Below are 21,316 nucleotides of genomic sequence, written 5' to 3'. Positions count from 1 at the left end.
GTATTTTTGGGGTTTGGTAATGAAATTGCCCAGGGAAGCCTGCAGCGTGTGCAGAGTGAGGCTGCGGTGACAGCGCACGCGCTGTGCCAGGCGGGGCCTGGGTGATGAGCTGTGTCACACGTCACAGCCGTGTGTGTGTCGGGCCTGAGCTCTGCCGAGCACTTGCACTTGCATCCGGGAGTTCTCTTTGGGTTTGTCCCAGGATAGCGTGGCTGACTCCTTGGAATGTCTCTGAGCCGCTCCTGTGTGTGAGCCTTATGTGAGTTGTGAGTTACAAAGCCAGAAGGAGTTTCTGAAGTTCCTTTTGCCTTTGACCATACACTTATATTAATCTGTTGGTCTGCGATGCTGTCATCCCTGGAAATTCCTCTGAGCCAGGTGTCCCATCCCTAAGGGTGCCATGTGCTGCTCGTCTGCCATTTCCAGCCAAATCTTCCTCATCTGGTGGGGTCAAGAGAGAAAAAAACAGTGAAGCGTGGTTTTGGTGCGTTACTGTTGTGTTTTGTTCCCAGCTTGCAGTTGCCAACAACAGGATCATTACACTGCAGGAAGAGATGGAGCGGGTTAAGGAGGAAAGTTCCTACATCCTGGAGTCCAGTCGTAAGGTTGGTGTGTTTTGTGTGCGTGTGTGGATTGCCGAGCCCTGGGGCAGGCCCAGCCTGAATGCCTTGTTCGGAGCAGAGTTTATTTCCTTGTGTGTCTCACACAAATGCCACAGAGGATTAGAGGAGCGGCAGGTGGGCCCTGTGCAGAGGGAACAGATGGGCCCTGGCCACAGGGAATCCTGCCTGGCCATAGGGATGGAGCCGGGAGCTCCCACAGCTTACGGCTCCCTGAGCGAGGTGTCGGGGACAGGAGGGAGGGAGACTTACTGTGAGGGGGGGCAGGAGAATCAGGAAACAGGAGTTGTGCTGGTTTGTCCTGAATTGTTGCAGAATTCCAAGTGTTGGGGAAAAGCCAAATAATGAGGCCAAGTGAGGGCTGGCAGTACACAATACTGAGTGAACTGTGTCTGTTACCTCAGGCCACCAAAGACAGAACTGCTGACGGGCAGGCACTGACTGAGGCACGGAAGCAGCTGAAGGAGGAGACTCAGCTGCGCCTGGTGAGGACTGGGGGGCTCGGGGCTCACCTCACAGGGCTGCACAGGGTCACTGCCATGCTGAGCTCTTGTTCCATACGTGCGTGGGGAGGAAAATGCCTGACCTGAAGGTATTAAGGAAATAAAATCTGCTTTAGGATATAAAATCTTGCCTTAGACCCCTCCATCCCAAAGAGACGCCCATGCAGAATTCCCTGACTCTTTGCTAGCCGTGCTGCACACGTGGCTCTGATACTGGACTGAAAACTGGGGCGTTACTCTCCTTAAGGCATGTGTCAGAGGTGTGACTCTGAAGTTGCAGCAGTGCAGCACGCTCGTGGGTAGGGACTGTGTGGGCAGAAGGGAAGGGTGGTTACCCCCTGGGTCATGAGGGGAGCTCCTGGAAATGCTGAGGGCTCCTTGTGTTCCAGGACGTGGAGAAGGAGCTGGAGGCGCAGATCGGGATGCGGCAGGAGATGGAGCTGGCCATGAAGATGCTGGAGAAGGATGTCTGTGAAAAACAGGATGCGCTGGTGGCACTCAGACAGCAGCTGGATGATCTCAGGGCTCTAAAGCATGAACTGTCTTTCAAGCTGCAGGTAGGGAGCTAAGGAAATGCAGGGAATTCCAGATGAAAGAGAGCTGCTGTGCATTTATTCCTCTTGCCTGTTGGAAAGATGCTGGGTGTGGAAGGGTCACAGGCTGTGCAGTGCACTCTGTCCTGCTGTGAGAACACTGGAATGTGGTGGAGGGTAAAGGCAAATGCAATTTCTTCTGAACAGAAATCCATCATGGTCCAGAAATCTGTGTGTGAGGCAGGAGAAAGCATCTTGTGTGGTTTTGTGGTGGGGAAAGAGCTGTGGGAGCTTGTGTTCCAGCACAGTCTGGTCTGGAGGGCCCCTGGAGTAACTTGTGTGGTGACAAGCAGACTCTCCAAACAGCAACACAGTGCTGAGGATAGATCCTAAAATCAACTTGACGACAAGAGGGAGTTGCTTTTGCTCTCCTTGAGCCAATGGCTTTGTTCAAAGCAGCTTTGTTTTAAACATTAAAATTATTAAATATTAAAATATTGAATATTAGCAGGCACTGCATCATGCATTTTTCATATCTAGGAAGGTTCGTGGATGGTGGCAGTGCCCTGTTGCGGGGTCCAGATGGAGCCTGCACCTCTACAGCAGGACATTTGTCCTTGCAATAATGACCTGGCATTTGCTTTTCCAGTATTTTTTCCTGCCTCTTTGCCTTCTGCCCTGTTGTTTCATGAGTCAAATGATCTGTGGGGGTTTATTTGGGATTTACTGCTCCTTACACAACCCCCCACTGCTCTTTTTCACAGAGTTCAGACATGGGAGTGAAACAGAAGAGTGAATTAAACAGCCGCTTGGAAGAAAAAACAAATCAGATGGCTGCCACCATCAAACAGCTGGAACAAAGGTAAGACAGGAAACTTGAACCATGATCCACTGGTGTGTCCTTTAGTGTAGCATACCGTGGATCCAGAATGGCCCAGGGGAGAGTCCCAGTGCTCTGCTAAACTGAGGGGAGCAGTGGGAGCAGCACCTCTGGACTTGGTTGATGAGTAGAGCGTTGCACTCCGTTGGATGCTGTCATTTTAGGGCTTCTGTTGGGAACGGTTCTTAGTAAACAGGGTGGTTTTCTTTGTGACAGGTGTGTGTTTGAAAAAGTTTCATGATACCTACTCAGCTAATTCATGTGTTCTTTTTCTCTTGCTGTTCTTATTTTTTCTGTTTTCTCATCATCCTCATTCTGACTTACTTATACAGTGAAAAGGATTTGGTGAAACAGGCAAAAACCTTAAATAGTGCAGCAAACAAACTGATCCAGAAGCATCATTAGACATTTTTATGTCTGGCCACCTCACAGCTCTGACATCAGAACTCATTAATGAGGGGAGAACTTGAGAATTGCTAAAAGCAACCGTTAAAATGTTAATTGTCACCTAAAGTTGATTTGGAATTTGCCGAGTTTTTAAAACCAGTGAGTTTTTCTGCCAAGATTTAGTCGGGTATAAAAATCCCCAGCCCTACCATTTAAACCGTGTTCAAGTACCAATGAGCTGGCCACTAAGCACCCGGGAAAACGTCAGGAGCGGGCGAGGTGGCTGTGCCCAGCCGCTGCCGTCACCGCGTGCAGCAGCACAGCCCTCGGCGTGTGCACGGCTCAGCCGGGACCGCGGCCAGCTCGGGACAGTCAACTCCTTTTCTGTGTTGCCCTTGTGTGAAGTAGACGAGAAATGCATCCCTGGAAGTTGTTGACAGTAGTTGTGTGCATACCCCAAGCCGTTCCCCTTTCTCTTCTGTTCTGTGGGTTCAGCCCCGAGTCCGAGCTGAGCGGGCGCGACGCTGGCCCGTCACCGGGAAGACCGGCCCTCTCGTAACCAGCCTGCCTGGATTCTGCCTTAGGGACTTGGGGGGAGGGTGGCGACTTATCCTTATTACTTTCAAGTTCATGTGTCCGGAATTAGTAGCTGTAGGTGTCTTAGAGTAACACGATAGAGTGGTAAGTTCAGTGGAAACCTCCTTCTCTTTGCATTGCTTCTACCTCTGCCAGCAATCCCTCCAGACATAGCCTGTGGTCCTTCCTGACCCAAGGAAGTGGAGGAGAGGTGTTTTGGGAGGTCTCTCCCCTTCCCAGAAAGGGAAGTTACCGGTTTTATAGCAAATAATCTGATCTTTGTTTAAAGGAAACAAAAACACGTTAAACAAAGGAGAAGGAGCCCAGTGTGCAGCAGTGGGGAGTGGAGATGGAAGTTTGGTCCTTGCCCTTTTCTTGTCCGAGTAGTTGGTGGCTGAAGACTTGCCTTTTATACTTCTTGCATTTTCTTCTGAGTTTGCCTTGCTCAAAGCAGATGGAATTTGCTAATGGAACAAGAGCTAGAGCTTGGAAATGCCTCTCAATAGGAAAAATAATTGCCAGTTTAACACCCTGGTGCAAAATCTGAAGTGACTGTAGCTTTAACTATTATAAACTAACATTCTCTGATCACTGAGGTCCCTGTGCTGGCCTCTCACAGGCTTTAGGTTTATAAGTGCTCCTCAAAAAAAATTTTTTTTTTTCTCTTGGAAGGTTGGATTTGGGGAGTTTCTGTGTCAAATAAGGGGTTTTTGCTCTGATGAGATGTCTGTAGTAATTCTTTGATGTCAGTTCTCCCTTTGACCTATGGAATGGTGCTCCTTGGGGCAGCGGGTGGCAAATGTGACCGGCACAGGAGGGAACACCTCGGTGTGTTTACAAATCCACGGGGCTCAGCCTGGTCCCTGTGGATGTGAGCCTGGGCCACTGTGGGCCTTGTTCCCCAGGCTCCCAGCACAGCCCTGCTGGGAAGCCTCCCTGCCATGCCCGAGCTGCATGCTTGAACCTATAAACTCACCCCTCAGTAACCTGCTACTAGAGACTCATTCTAACTCCCTGGAGAAAAAAATAATCCTAAGGGAAAGGTGGAAACTTTGATCAAGGTGTGTGAAGAGCTGGTTAGGACAGGAATCCCCCTGCCTCTTAGCACAGTTGTGCTGTAGGAACAGGGGGTTGGATGGTGAGATTTGTGCTGAAATTAGACAGATTTAAGGATCTGGCTGCTTCTGATGTCAGGCCCCAAGTGGGAATGTGGTGGTGTACTGATGCCTGGGGCTTGAGCCGAAGTGTCCATCCATGGGAGAGACCAGGAACATGCACTAATTCTCAGTAGAGTAGCTACAACTTATGTTGCAAGTTCCAGTTACCTGTGCAAAGCTGAAATGTAACGTACATTAAACTCCAATTGGACCTAAAATTCTGTGTACTTGAGGTTTGCTTCTAATCTGGACAAAAGTGATGTTTTCTGTTTCTCATCTAATGGCTGTAAACTGTAGTGATAGAATAAAAACTATTGAAAACGAGAGCTTCTGCCTGGTTCACCTACATTTTGCTTTGCTTTGAATTATTTTCCTCCTTTCCATTGTTTTTACCATTCTCTTTTTTTGGCTTTACCTTTTCACTGGGTTTTTTTATTTGTTGGTTAAACTCGGTCTTCCTCCCCACCATGGCTTTTGTTTTTTATCACAAGTTCATGTGGCTCAAATCCAGATTGCGACAGGCAGAGAAGGACCGGCAGCTGGCCCAGCAGGACAACCGGCTCTTCAAGCAGGAGTTTGGGGACAAAATCAACAGCCTCCAGCTGGAAGTGGAAGAGCTCTCCAGGCAGCGGTGAAGAGACACTTTTCCAACCTCTTTTCTGGGCTGTTGTTGCTGTGTCTAGGGGAGAGCAGGCAGGGTGATGGCAGAGGGAAGCAGGGGATGGAGAAGGGAGCAAGGCAAGTCGTGTGTTAGATACCACAAGGTGTAACTCCAGGGAAGGAAATCCTTGGTGACGGGGTCACTTGGACACTGGAACAGGCTGCCCAGAATAGTTGTGGATACCCAATCCCTGGAAGTGTCTGAGGCCAGGTTGGACAGGGCTTGGAGGAATCTGATCCAGTGGAAAGTGTCCCAGCACAGGGTGGAACAAAGCAGTCTGTAAGGTCCTTTCCAACTCAAACCTGCTGTGAGTCTGTGGTAATTGGGAGTCCAAAGCTACCGTTAACAATTTGCTGCTCCTGGGCAGGGATTGAGCAGCCAAATCTCTGCCTGGACCAAACCCTGAAGGGGCTAGAGCAAGGGCAGTGATTTTGGTTGTCTCAGCTGACACGCAGTACTGTGATGTGGATTTTTTCCCCCATTTGAAACTGCTTTTAGTTTTGATGGAAGCCAAAGAGAGACCTTGTCAAAAGCCATCACGTTTTTCCCTGCAGTGTCAGGGACACAAATATCTTTCCTTAAAATAGAAGATCATCTCCTGCAGCCTTGACGCATCTGTGACTTGTTGCAAGGTCACTGGGATGAATTCTGTGAGAACATTGCTGGATGCATGGAGGTTTTTGTCCCTTCTTCCCCTCCTGGCCCAGCTTTTTGTTTCCTTTTTCCAAATGCTGCTCTGACAACCAGAAAATGGCTTTGGTCAACAATTGGTGCGAGGTCCTGGGTGTGCATGGGTGAGCTTAGGAGGACACAGGCAAATGGGTCTGGTTTTGCATCAGTTGGAGGCTAAATTGTGCCAGAATTAGATGCAGGCCTTGTAGATTTTTCATCCTGACACATTATGGCTAAACACACTGCGAGACAACTTTGGATTCCAAGAGGCAGTTTTAGCTCTTGAGTTAGGGGTGTGAAGAAAGGGTCAAACAGTTTGTCAGTTGTCAGTGCCAAGCATCCCAAAACCATCCTTTATTCACAATTCCACCCCGTATTCTAGGAGCCACCTAGAACTGGAGCTAAGGCGGGAAAGAGACAGATGGTCTCACAGTCACCAGCGCAGCCAAGAAAGCAAAAAAGGCCCAAAGAATTGGCTCAGACAGGTAATGTGACTTGGGTTTTGGCTCGGGTTTGAGGTACAGTTTTCCTTGGCTTGTTTGCTTTTACTGAGCTTTCTCAGGCAGTAAATGGTCGTTCACGTGCCACAACCAGAGCAGCTCTGGGAAGATTTTTATATACTCTGAAGAGGCAGTTTGAGTTGTAATGAGAACTGTGCAGTAACAGAGATGGCTTCTGCAGTTCTTTGTTTCTCCCTGATCTGCTCGAATGGTGCAGTTCTGTCTCTTTTGACCAGTATTACACAATTTCAGTGAAGTGCTTTAGGCCTCATGGCAAAGCTGTGACCCACATCTCAGGGAGAAGGGGAGGATTCTCTGCTAGCTGAGAAAGTTTGTCTCTGATCAGCTTTTAGAAAACCTCTTCAGCCCATCCTCGTTCTCAACCTCTGCTCTGCAAATAAGAACTGGTGACTGTGGTGTTTCTGGTAACAGGAGGTCATGGGACCCCAGCTCGCCTCTGGGAGGCACAGTCCCCTCTGTTCGCAGCGGAGGGAAAGCATTGAGACCTGCTCCCATGGGAAACTGGGACCCAGTTACCCTTCTGTGCTAAGGAGGGGCAGAGCAGTATCCCAGAATAGCAGTGACAGTTCTCTCCTTGCAGTGTGGCAGGAGGGAAACCGGAGTTTTCCTCTAGTGCCGCTGATAGGTGAGTGTCTCCTTTTGGCAGGATGGGAAGCTCAAAATCCAGGAAGAAAATCCTAAACTGAAGCAGCCGCTGGGAGAGAACAGTGTCCTGCCACACAGGTAAGGAGGGAAACAAATACCACCTCTGCCTCTCCTTTCTCAAGTTCTGCTTTCCCTTCTTCAATTTCTGTGCCAACAGGAAGTTTGGAATAGTCCCAACTTCCCTTTTAAGGAAGGATTTCCAACCTCATGCCCTTTGTTGAGTTCTCTGCTGCTTTTCCATAGCTCTCAGAGGGAAGGAGGAGGTTCTGTTGTTTGCCATCAGTGCTTTCAGGTGTGAAAAGCTCTGTGTCTCTCCCATTTACCCTTGAAATTTTTTTCTATCAAGCCAAATGCAAGACCTTTGGAACTCATGTCCAAAGTATCTTTGGTGAGGGAAAGAAGGGTGTTTGGACCTCCTAAAGAGAACTTCAAGTGAGATTTTAAGCTGGCTGTGTAAAATTGTGGTTCAGGTCACTTCTTTCTAAGCTGAATTATTACAGAGGAGGATTCTTGTTGCAGATTTTACTATTTGGTTTTAGGAGTTAGAAGGTGTTTTCAAAGCCCCTGGGCACAGCTCAGTGCTGAGGCTTTGGCTTGGGGATGGAAGTGCCCTGCCTGTCAGCGCTCTGCTGCAATGTCCCAAGTGCCAATGGAGAAGCACTTTCCACTGAGTTAATCAATGAGTTAATCAGGAAAATATCATCTTAAAAATAGCATAAAGTGGTTCAAATCTGTTTTGCCAGCTATTAAAAAACCTTCCAGGTCTGAGATTTTTTTTTTCCCCCCATTTCCCCTGGAGTGTTTAAGCAAGTCAGGGTGATGGTTTACAGGCCTTGTGGTGATTTATTGCTGCGTTTCACAGCAGGGGTGGGGATCATACCTGCAGGCCTATGTTTAAAGCCAGTTTAAAACTCTTTTGTTCTAGCATCTCAACTGTCTTTCCTGTGTTCATGCTCCCTCTCTTCTGCACTCCTGAAGGCATTTTGCAATTTTTTCTTCTGCTCTTCTCATTGAAACAGGAGTGCTACTCAAAAATAATGGGGAGGGTTTTAAAAACAGGATGAGGGAATTCCTTGATAGCACAGATACTTTATTTAAAGGTTCTGGTGATGGAAGGCCTACTCCAAGTGACGCTGTTTTCCTTTGTAGGTCAGCCAGCGGCAGGCAGGAAGAGCAGGTGGGTGATTCTCCTTCTTGGTGGTTTTGCTCTTTTCCTGTAAATCAGCTGGATCAAATTCTGCTCCTTCTCCTCTGCACCTGGCAAAGCACAGCCAGACCCCCAGAGTGCCACTGGGATGCCTTGTGCTCTCTTGTCCACTGGGAATTTCTGCTGCTGTCAGCTTGTTCCCAGTGAAAACCCTGTTTAGTTCCCCTGGTTTCTGCCGAGCGCTGCCACAGAAGCCGTGTAAAGCAGCATGTCCTGGTTTTGGCTTGGGCTTTAGGAGCAGCTGTCGGGGCCTGGACACGCCGAGATCTGCCAGCTCTGCCAGGAAGAGGACAGCCGGAGCCAAAGAAAGGTAAGTCCTGGACTTGAACTGGCATCTCCCACACCTGGTGACTGAGTTCCCTCTGCTTTTTTGGCAGAATCACAAATTCCTGCTGTGGCTTGTACCAAGAAATGAGCCCCTGCAGGCCCCTCTGCCCTTAGTAGACTTAGTAAAATGCTGATGGGGTGATGGTTCCCTGCTCTGCCCTGTTCTGTGGTTTGGTTTTCCTCCCCCTTAGCAGCTTCTTCCCTTCTTTAGCTGTGTTTGTCTTTCCCCGAGTTGATCTGCCAAGAACCTGAACCTCTCCTTGACTTCTCTGTCCTTTTCCTGCATTCCAGAACATCTGCAAGAACTGTGGGGGCATCTTCTGTGAAGCCTGCTCGGTGCACGAGCTGCCCCTCCCGTCCAGCATCAACCCCGAGCGCGTCTGCAATCCCTGCCACCAGCGGCTCATCCAGCAGTATTCCAGCAGCCCTTTGTAGGGAACAGGTGGCACAGAGGTGACAAACGGGTTGTAGCTGATGGTGTTCCTGGAGTTGTTCAGGGGGAATGTTAAGACTCTTGCCCATGTGCTTTGGAAGTCGGATGGGAAGCAGCTTCTTGGTGTTTAGAATCTCCTGTTACTAAAACAACAGCCTGAGCCCTTCCCAAAATCAGCCTGTGCTGTGGAGAATTGCATTAGGAATGTCACATGGGGCAGCCCCAAGGTGTGCCTCAGCAGTCTCGGGACTCTGGGAGCCCCTGCCAAACCAGAGCTCTTATCTGCACGTGGGAGTTGGGAGTGTTCTCACCCTCATGTGTGTGGAGTAGGTGTGTGCTGCTGCTGCTGCTGAGCAAGGGCTCTCCAAAACCCAACAGGAGCGTTGGTATTCCTCATGTCTGGCTGCACTTGAAATCCCATTTCCCCTTTTCCGTTTGTCCCAGACAGGCTGGCTCATCCTGGGAACCCTGGGCGATGGTGTGAGCAGGGCAGGTGGGCCACCAGTGAACACATCCTCCCTGTGTTTCCTTGGCTCAGGGCTCGGATCAGGGGCTTAGTCTGCACAGGGACACTCCAAACCAAGCTGTGAATGATCTGTTCCCCCTCTGTGCTTTAGGGGCTGGGCCCAATCCCCATCAGACAGAGGTTTAGGGCCACTTGGATCCACCTCTCCACCTCACGCACATGGAAACGTTACAAAAAACCTAGCATTTCACTTGGTTGAATCAAAACTAAACAGGAACACTTTTTGCCTGTTAGAAATCTTAACTGCACATACAGTTCAGAGAGGTTTCATGGCCGCATTGTTGTTTGTTACTGTTCCCTCAAGGAACTTTGTTAGTCCAAAAAGCATTGGTGGCTTTCTTGTGTCACAGCAGTGTTTATTCCTTTTCCTAGTGGCACCTCCTGAAGTCTCTGAGACCACAGAATGTCCTGTAGTTCATAGAGAAGGGATGCACTGGCATGACAAATGCACTGGGGTTTGTACAGATGTTGTTAGGGGGTAGTGGTTAATTCTTTGGAGGGGATTTTCTAGTCATTAAACTGGCTGGAACCACAGGAAAAAGCCTCTTGGAGCTGAGGTACTGACATGGTCGGTACTGCATTGTACCAGGAATCATCTCTCCTAGATCCTTTTAGGACTTGGCATGTTCAGTCACCCGACTTTGACTCTTCTCTGCTCTTTTGCCCCCCAGGGCACCTTCCTGACCCATTTCCTTGCTGGTTATCCCCTAACGTATGGCAGGAGTTGTAAACAGTGTTGAAATACCAAAAGCCTGGAATTCAGGTGAATTCCAAGTTCTCTGAAGGGGTAAGACACTGGAGGTGGCTGGAGAAAACTGAATTTAGTGTCAGTAGCTTTGAGTACATACTGTCCACATCCAACAGTGTGAACTACTGCACCCAACCCCAGTGTGACACATTCCCCGAGGAGAAAACAAGACACAGGCAATGCAGAGGGAGCATTAAACTGGAAATGGAGGATTAAACTCCATGCAGCAGGGAGGTGGCTCAGCCCCTCCAGAGCACAGCACTGGTGGCTGCCATGGGACTGGCCTTTTGGATGGTGGGAGTGGGACTGTGCTGGCTGCCAGCTCCCTCTGTGCTCAGGTGCGCTGTGTGATGCCCAGGTCAACTCACACCTGGACCTTGGGAAGGGCGGGGGGGGCAAGTTTTCTGATGTTAATTTTGTTCCACACAATAAAAAAACTTGGTCATCCATATCCTGCCTCCTGAGTTGTCTTTCTCTCCCATTCCTCTTGGACTGGAGGTAAGAAAGGATTCAGAGCAACAGCATGCACCTGTGTGAGGACTGAAATCACTCTGGTGTTCAGTGGCAATCCTGGTGTTTTATTAATGCAGCCTGATGCACCTGGAGCCCAGGACTGCTCCACCCTGCAGCCTTGGCCGTTCCCACTGCTGCTGGTGCAACTCCCCACAGCCCATCAGATTTGTTCCAAACTCTTACACATGGCTGAACTAATGTTAGCTTGTCCTCCTTGCTGAGTGGTGACTCTTGGACCTGATCTTCATGCTCATACCCACGGAATGTGTTTGCTTGGCCTAAAAACAAGAAGAGGAAAAATCACTTGCTCCCCCCACTGTGGCTTACTGTTTTCCCCTTTCTTCTCCACTGCCCACTGCATTTTATTCCCAGTTAATTCTCTATTAGAAAGAAATAGCACAGTTTGGCAGTAGTAAAATACCACCGACTCCAGGTGGCACATGCTCAGGTGGGGCTGCAGCACAGGCACACGGGGTAGGGGTGTTTAATTCCCCCAGCACAGGCACCAACAGAAGGGAGCTGCCAAGGAAGCGTGGGATGCAGGTAAGAGGTCAGACCGCACATCCCAAACCCCGGCCTGGATTACAAACCCAGGATGGGTGGGCTGCTCTCCCTGCTGCAGGGACCAGGGCTTGGGGAGCAGTGACAACCACCTCCCACTTTCTGAAGGGAATTCATGGAAAAAGATGTCTGCCATCTTTCACAGTCACACCAAACCCCACCCCATCCAAAAGACCAATTACTATTAAGCCACATCTATGGGAAACGTTCAGCCATGTTTCCTCTCCTTGCCAGGGAATATAACCTGATCAGAGCTTTCCATGCTGCCTCTGTGCTGCAGGACTGGCACCTGTGGACTCCAGAGGTGCAGACTGTGGGATCCAGGCTGGACACCTGTGTCAGGCCAGGGGATGGTTCCCTTCAGTCCCTTCAGCCCCTCTACGTTTTACCCTTTGGGCTGGTTGGAATACCATGGATTGAGAGCCTGGGGCACACGGTGCTACAAAGAGAGCCGGAAGGACAGAGATGGCATGTGCTTACCAAACCTGCGCCTGTGCCACTGTCACTAGCAGTTCTCCTTGCCCTTTGGATGTTTGTTCAGGAACAACTCAATGGCACAGCACTCTGGGGAACGGAAGAGAGGTGGGCTGAGGTTAGACACTTGCAACTGTCGCATGGTATTTTTTTTTTTTTCCTCTGCAAAGCCCAGGCACATCACAACTCGGAAAGCTACACTCAAGTGATCCCTCTGTACAGGGTGCAACAGTAGCTGGATGAGCTGTGCCAACCCCATGAGGTCTCAGTCCCAGGGTTGTAGGATCTCCTCTCTTTTTTCTGACTTACCCATCTGTGACCCCTCCTTGGCCATGGCTGCGACTGCATCCTCGTGGCTCTTGAAGTGCACATCCGCCTCTCCTGTGGCATCTCCATGGGAGTTATATTCCACCAAGATCCTTGTGGGCCTCAGGGGAGCAAAAAACTGAAAAGCAGCAAAGAGTTTGGTGAAAAAAAGCAACAACAATGCACCCCATTCCCCAGAAACTCAAAGCTTTTACTCTGAAAAGTACTGAGCTCCTGGGCAACAAAAGGCTCCCTGATCCATCTGGGTGAGGCTGAGGCACTCCCCAGTCACCTGTCCCACCCTGTGAGCTCCTGGCATAGAAACTCCTGCCAGGAACAAAAGTCCTCACACAGCACCCACGTTCTGAACGCATCAGTGCAGCTCCATGTACACTGTCAGCATTTCTAAGCAGTCAGCTATTCTGAAACCTTGCTTTAGGTTCTCACTGGCTCCTCAGGCCTAGTGATGGATATTAACATATCCCAGCAAGCCTTACTTCCTTCCTATTCATGGAGAGGAGCAGATTCCTGTTGTGCCTGAGGCCACAGCTCTCCAAAGCCACACGGCACAGAGGACTAACAGACACTAATTAATTAAAAGCCTGCAATTCCTGCAGCTGTAACAATTAACTGAGGGTTTGCATGGGTACTGACAAAACCACGCTTCATCCGTAGCCTGTTACTCACATTTATTATGTCCTGGGCACTAGCTTGGGAAGGAAAACCCCTCATGCGGACAAAGTGCTGTGGTGGTGATGACACGTTCTCAGACTCTAACACGTGCCTGGAGCTTTCTGTTCCTTGCCTGCACATTTCTGTGGAATGGAGGGGAAAAAAATCACTTGTGCTTGCAGTGCCCCCCTCCTGGATGTGAAAGCCGTGGGGCGACACGAAGGGGCCTCGAGGAACACTCACGACAGGGAAGGACTCACTGGTTTCTCCTTCGGTATAGGAGCCTCCAGTGTCTCTCCAGCCCCTGTCTTCAGAGATGGATTCATACTCTCTTCTCTCTTTGGAATAGGCCATCACCTGCTTGCTGTAGGACATGTGCCTTTGCATCTGGTGCTTTCTGCTCACGTACACTTCTATGTACCTGGAGCCCAAAGGGAAAGAGCACATGGCACACCCGGCACTCCGGGCTTGGAGAACGCACCTTCCAGCTACGTCCTGCCTTGGCCCTGCTCAGGTACTGGGGGTGAGAGCCCTGCCATGGCCGCCAAGGTGCTGAAGAATTAATTCATTTCACTGGCACAGTTCTCTTTGAGGCTGTTTTTCCCTCGCTGCACTTCTGCAAACGCCAAATCTAACACCCTATCCAGCCCCAAAACAGGTAGTCCCGCAAGGTGCACGGGGTCACGGGAAATACTTCAGTGGAGCCCTAGGATTTTCCATGTGCCTATCAAACTGATGCGATTTCACTAGCAGTGTTAAATCAGGGAATTTCCAGAGCACTGAAGGAACAGCACGATGAAAAGGAGATACGGCTATTCAAGGGAGGCAGCCTTCCACCCTTCCTGAAGGGAGCAGCCAGCGCAAGGGAAGTAACCTTGTGTACAGCTGACAGAGCTGACAGCTCAGCCCCCCGAGTCCCCTCAGCACTGGGCACTGCTGGAGGCCAGTTCTGGATAAAACCAGGAAAAATGAATGGGAGCCAGCTGCCAGCAATTTCAAAAACCCCTCCATTTCTTGGCTAACCACATGGAAATGGAGGTGTCTGAGCCAGATGGATGAGTCAGGTCAGCTCACATTCTGACAAAAAAAAATTATCAGTAAATTTGGAATTAAGGTCTACTTGAGAGGAGTCCTATTAATGCAATTAATTAATTAATTAATCAAATTCTGCCCATGGAGCAGCTGTTTCCTTTTAATATGAGTGGGGAGGTTGACAAACACAAGCAAATGCAGCCTGGAAACAGGAAGTAAGGAAACAAAAGGAAGGAGGTTGGTGTGCAGGAGGAGAGGTAAGGTTTGGAAAACTCTTTCATTATATGGGATGCAGAGAAAGTTTTATAGATTACTGAAGTCTCAAAACTCAGCAGGGAAAAGCAGCCTTGGCTGTTTGGGTTTTCTTTTCTGAGCACAGCTCTGGAGGTATTTAAAAGCTGTGCAGGTGTGGTGCTCACAGACAGGGTTTGGGGCTGGGCTGGGCAGTGTTTAGGTCAACAGTTGGACACAGTGACCTTAAAAGGCCTTCTCTAACCTAAATGATATTATGGACTCTGGGAAACAGTGGCCTTGTGCTTCTGCTAGAGAGGAAAGAGGCTCTTGTGAGGTAAGTGTGTGGGGTCAGTGCTCTGGAATAAAATGGTGTAATTCCCAAAGGGGATGTGGTCACCAAAGAGGTGGGAGATGGTGCGGTGCTGGCCAGCAGTCCCTGCCGGGGATGGACTCAAGGCAGGTCAGCCGTGCCTCAAACAGGTACTCCTTGAGAGGAAGGGCCGGCTGTGCTGGGCACTGGGCTGAAGGGCAGGAGGACAGCTGCCAAAATTGCCCAAAGCACGGAGGAACCTGGCGGAAATCTGGCAGGATCACATGTCTGGGAGGCCTTGTGCACTGAGGCCTCGAGCAGACTATGTCTGTCTGGTGTTCCCCACTCTGGAGGCTGTCACCCCTTTCCATTGGGATGAAAACATCTTCAGGAATACCTGAAAAACCAGAGACTTTCTGAGAGGCCCCAAAGCTCCCCAAACTGTGAGCGCTGCAGGTGCCTCTGCCCCCCTTAACTGCACTGTGACTGTGAGATGAGCTGTTTCACCAGGCAGGAAGCTCCAAGTCCCACAGGAGCTTCACAGCCCCTGAACACCAGAGAAGTACCTACCTATTTCCCATATATTCCCTGTGCCGTAGCAGGGCCCTGGCCGCCATTTCAGGAGTAGCAAACTGCACGAAAGCTTCTCCTGTTCTTCTGTCTCCCCGGTAAGTGAAAGCTATGTCTGTTATTTTCAAACCTAGAGATAGCAGGGGAGAAAAAGGCATGGATTGTGGCAGAAACTTGTGCTATGGCTCAGAAAGCCCTTTTTTTTTCATTTTTCTCTTTTTTGATAAGCTAACTGGGCAGCTCAATAGTTCTGAAACAACTGCTCATGCTGGCCTAATTGGAGTATTTTAAACTCCAATTTTTTGCTTTAAGGCAGTTTTCACAGAAGATTTCATTAAAAAAGGAATCAATTTGAGACTCCAAATAAGTGAATCCAGGTTCTGGACAACAAGTAGATCCAGAGCACAAATATTCTTGAAATTTTCTCTTATGGTCATTTTTTCCAGTATTTTTTATAACTCAAGTCAGATTCAGTGAATTTCACTTTTTGTGCTGCAGAATATTATCTTGGGGAGCCACGACCCAGACTGCTCCAGCACTGAGCATGGGTCAAGGATTCAAGTGGCATATGTGACCTAGCCATCCTGATGTCACAGCTGGGAACACCCACATTGCATTCACCTGGACTTAACTATCACTCAAGCCTTTTTCCTTCTCAAGTTTGCCAAATTACGCACTGGTAGCGATCCAACTGCAGATCACAACATCCGGTCCCCTTCCTTTGCTTCCCCTGGCCCCAGGGTGTTCAAACTACTGATCCTGGGTTAGACCTGCACAAGGTCAGAGGGGGAAGCAAACTGCGGGGCGCTCAGAAAGCCTGTGTGACTTCTGGAGAACAGCAACTCCTTGTGGTGTTTAAGGTTTGAGGCTGCATGTGCTTTGCCTCGTCCCCTGAGGAACAACAGCATCAACTTGAGGAAGGGAATGCCTGGTAAAGGAAGAGGATGGCCCGGGCTGAGTTACCTGAGAAGAAATCTGCAATGTCCTCCTCAGTGGAGGTGAAGGGGAGGCCTCGGAGCAGCACAACTCCGTCGTTCATGGCCTGCGTCTCATCCCGCAGGTTCTGCAGCAAGCCCTCCACATCGCTGTCATGGACTTCAAAAACTGCAAGGAATGTGGCCATGGAGCATCTCCCCACACGGCACTGGAAGGCAGCGCTCTGCGGGCATTCTCCTAAGGCAGCCTTTGCCCCCTGCAAAGCTCCATCCTGTTTCCTCCCCCACTCCAGGCTCTGTGGTCCTGCCCCTCTGCTCCCCCTGGCCAGCCTAGGACATTTTGGCCCAGTGGTGCTTTGCTGGCTGATCCGCTCACTGCCACCCCCGCCCCTCTTCGCTAATCAGGGAGCTCTCATTCCCTAAGGAGCTTCACTGCAATGTAACTCCTGATGTTCCAAACCCACCTTTCACGTAGCGTGGGCCCATGTACCTCAGGTGCTTTTCCAGGGCTCTCTGGACGTCTGCTTTGGACTCCAGCTCGATCAAGGCATCCCCCCTGCGCCTCCCATCCCTGTTTAAGAGGAAGTGTACCCCGTTCTCACCGTTTCGAATTCTACAGCCTGGGAACCAAGGGACACACAACACAGGAACATACAGGACTGCATCAGACACAGGGATCTCTGTGTCCTCACTACAGTGCTCAGGGCTCATCCCCTCAGCACTGCAGAACAAAGGGTAGAACACTTGCATTCCTAACGTGAAGCCTAAGGTCAAACTGACTTGCTTTAGTTCGTAAGTAAGCAGCAAGTAATTTAAAAACTTGCATCTGGCCCCTGGGAGGATGCTGTGCTGTATGAGAGTAGAGAGGATCAGCCCTACAAAGATTTATAAAATCCATGAATTAGGATAAAACAACCGTGCAGTTTAAACTAATTAGTAAAACCCTCGGTTTCTTAAAAAGAGAGGAGTTTTCGCAGCCATAACGGCCTGTAAGAGCATCACTTTGAACTGGATTGCCATTGCTGTGGAGACACTGATTAAGAAGGGAAAGACTTGTCCAATTAATTTAAGAGACCATAAGGATGAGCTTCTACTAAGCATCTAGCAGTCTGGATGTTGATTATTCCCTTTATGTGTGTCAGTTGTGAATAACTTTGCAGCAATAATAGGACCTTATCTTTCTCTGTTAAGTAGCCACGAACTAATGACTAATATTCCTTCTGTTAAGTAATCATGAAATAATGGGCTCAATACCAGCATGCAGAACAGTTAGGCAGGAAAATGAAAACCCATACTATCAAAGAAGGTAAGGACATCTTCCTCGGTGCACGAGAACGGGAATCCTTGCGCCCTGACGAGGTAGACAGTGTTGCTTTCCGCCTTGGGTGAGGCGGGCTCCTGCTCCGAGAGGCGACCTTCGTGGGACGGAGCATCTGTGACCTGTCGCGGACGCAGGAGAAAAGCCCCCGGGTGAGAAGCGGGAGGCCGCGGTTTCCCGCAGGGGTCGGTGCCCGCCATTTTCGCGCGGCCGTACCTGGCTGTATGGGCGGAGGGCGGCGCGGAGCGGGGTCAGGGCCGGGACCGGGACCGGGGCGAGCCGGGGCAGGCGCAGGGCGGGCGGCAGCGCCGGGCCCCGGCCCAGCAGCAGCGCGGACAGAGCGCGGCGGGCGACGGCAGCCACGGCCATGCCGGGGATCGCGGCTCCGCCCCCGCGGCCTTCCTTCCCTCCTTCCCGGCAGGCGCTGCACGGGAAGCGCTTCCCGGGCACCGCCGGCTGCCCTGGGGCTCGGGGGATGCCCGCTGCTCTGCCCGCGCTGCCCCTGCCCGGGACGGGACAGGCATTCGCGGCTGTCACTGCTGCGTTTTCCTGCCACAGCGCTGTGGCTTGGAATGGCCTGGGTTGGAACGGAACTTAAAGATGATCCCGTTCCACCCCCTGCCACGTGCAGGAAGAACTACCACTAGACCAGGTTCCTCCAAGCCCCCTCCAGCCTGGACATGAACACTTCCAGGGATGGGGCAGCCAGTTTTCCTGGGCAACCTGTGCCAGGGCCTCACAGGGAAGAATTTCTTCCCAATATCCCACCTAACCCTGTCTTCTGCCAGTGTGAAGCCATTCCCCCTTGTCCTGTCTCTCCAGGGCCTTGTAAGCAGTCTCCATCTTTCTTGAGGCTCCCTTCGGGCACTGGAAGGCCGCAATTGGGTCACCCTGAAGCTTTTTTTTTTTCCCTGGCTTTTGAAAACATCTAGCTTTTCCTCATAACAGAGGTTCTCCCTCCCTCTGATAACCTTGGTGGCCTCCTCTGGACTTGCTCCAACAGGTCAATGTCCTTCCAGTGCTGAGGACCTCAGGGCCGGATGCAGCATTCCAGGGGGGTCTCACCTGAGCAGGGCAGAGGGGGCGAATCCCCCCCATCCCCTGCTGCCCACGCTGTGGGGATGAGCCCGAGACACAGAGGGCTTCTTGCAATACAAAGTTTTCAGCTGGGCTTCATCACTGACAAGCCTTTTATACCCCTTCCCTGGAGACTGGTTTTCCAAGAGAAACGATTTTTCTCCCCCTCACTCCCATCCCTGCTTGAAGGTGTCAGAGGCAGCACCGACTGAACCTGTTGGTGAAGATTATTCCCTTTCTAGGTGGTCTGGGAAGACAGCCCTGCTGTCATTGCTGCATCCAGAAGGGATAAGAGGAAAAACCTGGCACTGGCTTCTCCAAAGTGCACACGTGGGGAAGGTAGGTCGTGCTGAACCCAGAAAAAAAAAATTTAGGATGAAGCAAAATGAGTAGGAAAAGGCAAGCTGAAATCCCAAACCCCAACAGTGGAGGACCCCAGGGAGGGGCTGTGGAGGCTCAGATCCAGGGTATTCAGGTAGGTATCCAAGCAGCTGCTCAGGAAGAGGATGGGCCAGGCCAAGCAGGACCCCAGCATCAGGAAGATCATGAGAGCCATGACATCCAAGATACTCCTCTCTTTTCCGGCACCCTGTACCTGTAGCCTGGGGATCGCCAAGTCAGTTGCAATTTCAAGCCACTGCGGACTATCAAACCCAAAATACGATCTTGTTTTTCAGCACAAGTCTTTCATCTTGTTGTGCTGCCAACACACTCATTTATCAGCAGCCTTGAATGTTTCTTATCACCATTTTGAAAATGCGAACAAGCTACTTTATGTCACCCTCTTGTTGCTGGCTGATGCTTTTGTAAACTATTCCTTGTAACAAATTTTCACATGACAGACCGTAACCCTGAGAATAGCACGGCCTCTTGACAACAGCGCTCTCAACCCTTCTGAGTTTTCAAGGTAAATCACATATTATGCACATTTTCAATGGAATGTTGACCTCGGTGCCCAAGTGGTTCACATTCCAGTCTTTCATAGCCTACTTGCCAGGTTTCTCTTCAAAACCTTCTTTAAATAAGCAAGCAAATGTTATAGGAGAAAAAAAAAAAATCAAGATAACTGTAGGAATTCATCTTGAGCACTTATCTATACCTAGATTGGCTTTTGTGCTTTCAGTTGAACTTAACAAGCAGATCCCTAAATCTCAGGGACTGAGCGAATGTTAGGGGTGTTCTTCTCCTGTGACCCAAACTGGGTGCAGGGAAGAGTCTCTGGAAGGGATGCACATCTTCCACCCATTTTTCCTTTGATTTGCTTGCTTCCCAAGTAGAGGAAAAAAACACCCACTGCTGCTTGTCTGGCAGCTTGTCGGGTTTGTGAGAGTTACCTTTAGAGGGCACCGTGTCGTTGGGCAACGGTTGGCACTGAAGTTTCCATGGCATCTCAGAGCTTCCTTAGTTACGTGTCAAATCAGAGCCTCTGCACCTATGGTAGAATATAAAGGTCATCCTAAGACAGGAGAATTTGCATTTATTCACTCGACAGAACTGCTGTTGAGTGAAGATGGCTTAGGAGAGGGAATCTGCCTCTGTTAAAACAGCACATCTCAGGAGATGCGTCCATACTGCAGCAGACCAAGAATTTATCTGCCTTGGAGAATTTATCCACATGGGAGGACGCCTTTTTCTTAAATAATGTTAAACAGTTTGTTGTTGAGAATAATTGAAACCAGCTATTCTTTAGGCTGATCAGCCTTAAAATGATGATCAGAAAATCATGGGATGTGATACTAAAACCAGTGCTTATACTGGGAAACATTCCTTATCCCTCTAAGTAGTCTGCTGTCAAGAAAATTTGATGTTCTCTTAATTTTCCAAAATTATTTATATGCTGTATTATTATTTTTCAAAACAAAACGTTGTTTCCCTTCCTGGTATTCTCTTCTCGATCCTGTATACACGTTAAGTTTTGTGATATCTCTCTCTCTCTCTTTTTTTTTTTTTTTTTTGGTGCTGCTTTCGGCTGGAATGTTCTGTGTTTACCGAGCTGTGCTGAAAAGCTGAGAACTTCAGCTCAGGACTGACCGAAGCACTCTGCCAGCCGGAGGGCCCTTCCAGAGGAATTCTTCAGGCTCTGCAGCGCGCTGGATAAACGGAGATGACAGAGGCGAGGCCAGGGCCGTGCCTCCCCCGGCGCGGCGCAGCGGGTCAGCCCTTGTGTAAGGCTGCAGCTCCCTGCCAGCCCCTCGGGTCGGCGGCGGCTGAGGAGAGCCCTTCGTGTGACCCTCAGCCATCCCAGCAGCCCAGAGTCAACGTGAGACACAAAGCCCGCGTTGCATAAGCGTCTCTCCTGGCCAAGCATTTCCTACTGCAGTAACCAACATTTAATTTTAACTTGCTGCTGAAGTAAAACGTTCTGTGGGTAGAAGGAAGCGTATGGGTGGGAACAGGGAATGGAAGTTGTTCGTGTCCCAACAGGAATGTGCCAGAAAGATCAGTGATGTGTTTCTGTTTGGTTTACGTGGCCAGCTTAGCCTGACAGCATCTGTTACAAAGTGCCCCAAGACCAATTCCACGCTTTGGCTAATAAAACCAAAAGGAGAATTGCAAACATAGTGAAATGCTTTTTAATTATGCCATTGCTGCCCAGAAAAACACTGGATTTTAAAGGTGTCCTAAAAACAGTAGTGTAATTTTAATTTACTTAGAAATGCACTGATCTGGCATTTTGACTCAGTCTGAAGGACAGAGAGTGGAAAATGCAGTTTCAGCATTTAAAAGCGTGAGGGAAGCAGATGACTGTCAGTGTGGCCACCTAAGGCGTTGGAGCTGAAACGCCTGACGTGCCTTATGGAAAGTTAAGTGTTGTGTGGGATTGTAGCCTCTTTTGATGTGCTGAATCTGCCTGATAAATCTGAAAGTCATCAGGTTTTCCTCTGGCCTACCTGCAGCCGTGTGAGGTTTTCGGGATG

The 21,316-nt window shown here is 49.8% G+C and overlaps 2 protein-coding genes and 1 long non-coding RNA gene across 14 annotated transcripts in view; 2 read left to right on the top strand and 1 right to left on the bottom strand.

Annotated features, from left to right (window-relative positions):
* The window catches only part of RUFY3 (RUN and FYVE domain containing 3), a 48,404-nt gene extending 37,563 nt beyond the window's left edge, over positions 1 to 10,841 (top strand). For 10 of the 12 annotated variants that reach the window (XM_040065865.2, XM_040065867.2, XM_040065866.2 and 7 more), the window contains 10 exons: positions 513 to 605; positions 1,025 to 1,105; positions 1,513 to 1,680; positions 2,421 to 2,518; positions 5,168 to 5,287; positions 6,372 to 6,474; positions 7,157 to 7,233; positions 8,305 to 8,332; positions 8,598 to 8,672; positions 8,981 to 10,841. In XM_040065865.2, coding sequence (XP_039921799.1) covers positions 513 to 605; positions 1,025 to 1,105; positions 1,513 to 1,680; positions 2,421 to 2,518; positions 5,168 to 5,287; positions 6,372 to 6,474; positions 7,157 to 7,233; positions 8,305 to 8,332; positions 8,598 to 8,672; positions 8,981 to 9,124 — 987 coding nt within the window. In that variant the 3' untranslated portion in view covers positions 9,125 to 10,841. Of the gene's footprint in view, positions 1 to 512; positions 606 to 1,024; positions 1,106 to 1,512; positions 1,681 to 2,420; positions 2,519 to 2,868; positions 4,983 to 5,167; positions 5,288 to 6,371; positions 6,475 to 7,156; positions 7,234 to 8,304; positions 8,333 to 8,597; positions 8,673 to 8,980 lie in introns of those variants that run through there. The other 2 variants (XM_040065874.2, XM_040065876.2) reach the window with 1 other exon arrangement.
* A 112-nt stretch (positions 10,842 to 10,953) lies between these two features.
* Positions 10,954 to 17,690, bottom strand: GRSF1 (G-rich RNA sequence binding factor 1). Its single transcript, XM_040065880.1, has 10 exons — positions 17,538 to 17,690; positions 17,299 to 17,443; positions 16,468 to 16,623; positions 16,032 to 16,172; positions 15,069 to 15,198; positions 13,183 to 13,343; positions 12,938 to 13,065; positions 12,254 to 12,389; positions 11,951 to 12,034; positions 10,954 to 11,187 (listed from the first exon to the last, which is right to left on the bottom strand). The coding sequence occupies exons 1-9, from the start codon at positions 17,688 to 17,690 to the stop codon at positions 11,976 to 11,978; spliced, it is 1,209 nt and encodes a 402-aa protein (XP_039921814.1). The 3' UTR covers positions 10,954 to 11,187; positions 11,951 to 11,975.
* Positions 14,163 to 20,990, top strand: LOC120753556 (uncharacterized). Its single transcript, XR_005701146.1, has 3 exons — positions 14,163 to 14,211; positions 15,567 to 17,473; positions 18,641 to 20,990. It is a non-coding gene; the product is annotated as an uncharacterized LOC120753556 (long non-coding RNA).
* The last annotated feature ends 326 nt before the right edge of the window (positions 20,991 to 21,316 follow it).

The sequence above is a fragment of the Hirundo rustica genome, chromosome 5 (assembly GCF_015227805.2).
Source record: "Hirundo rustica isolate bHirRus1 chromosome 5, bHirRus1.pri.v3, whole genome shotgun sequence".
NCBI lineage: Eukaryota > Metazoa > Chordata > Aves > Passeriformes > Hirundinidae > Hirundo > Hirundo rustica.
The sequence above is the reverse complement of the archived record's forward strand: the minus strand, read 5'-3'. Positions and strand labels throughout refer to the sequence as shown.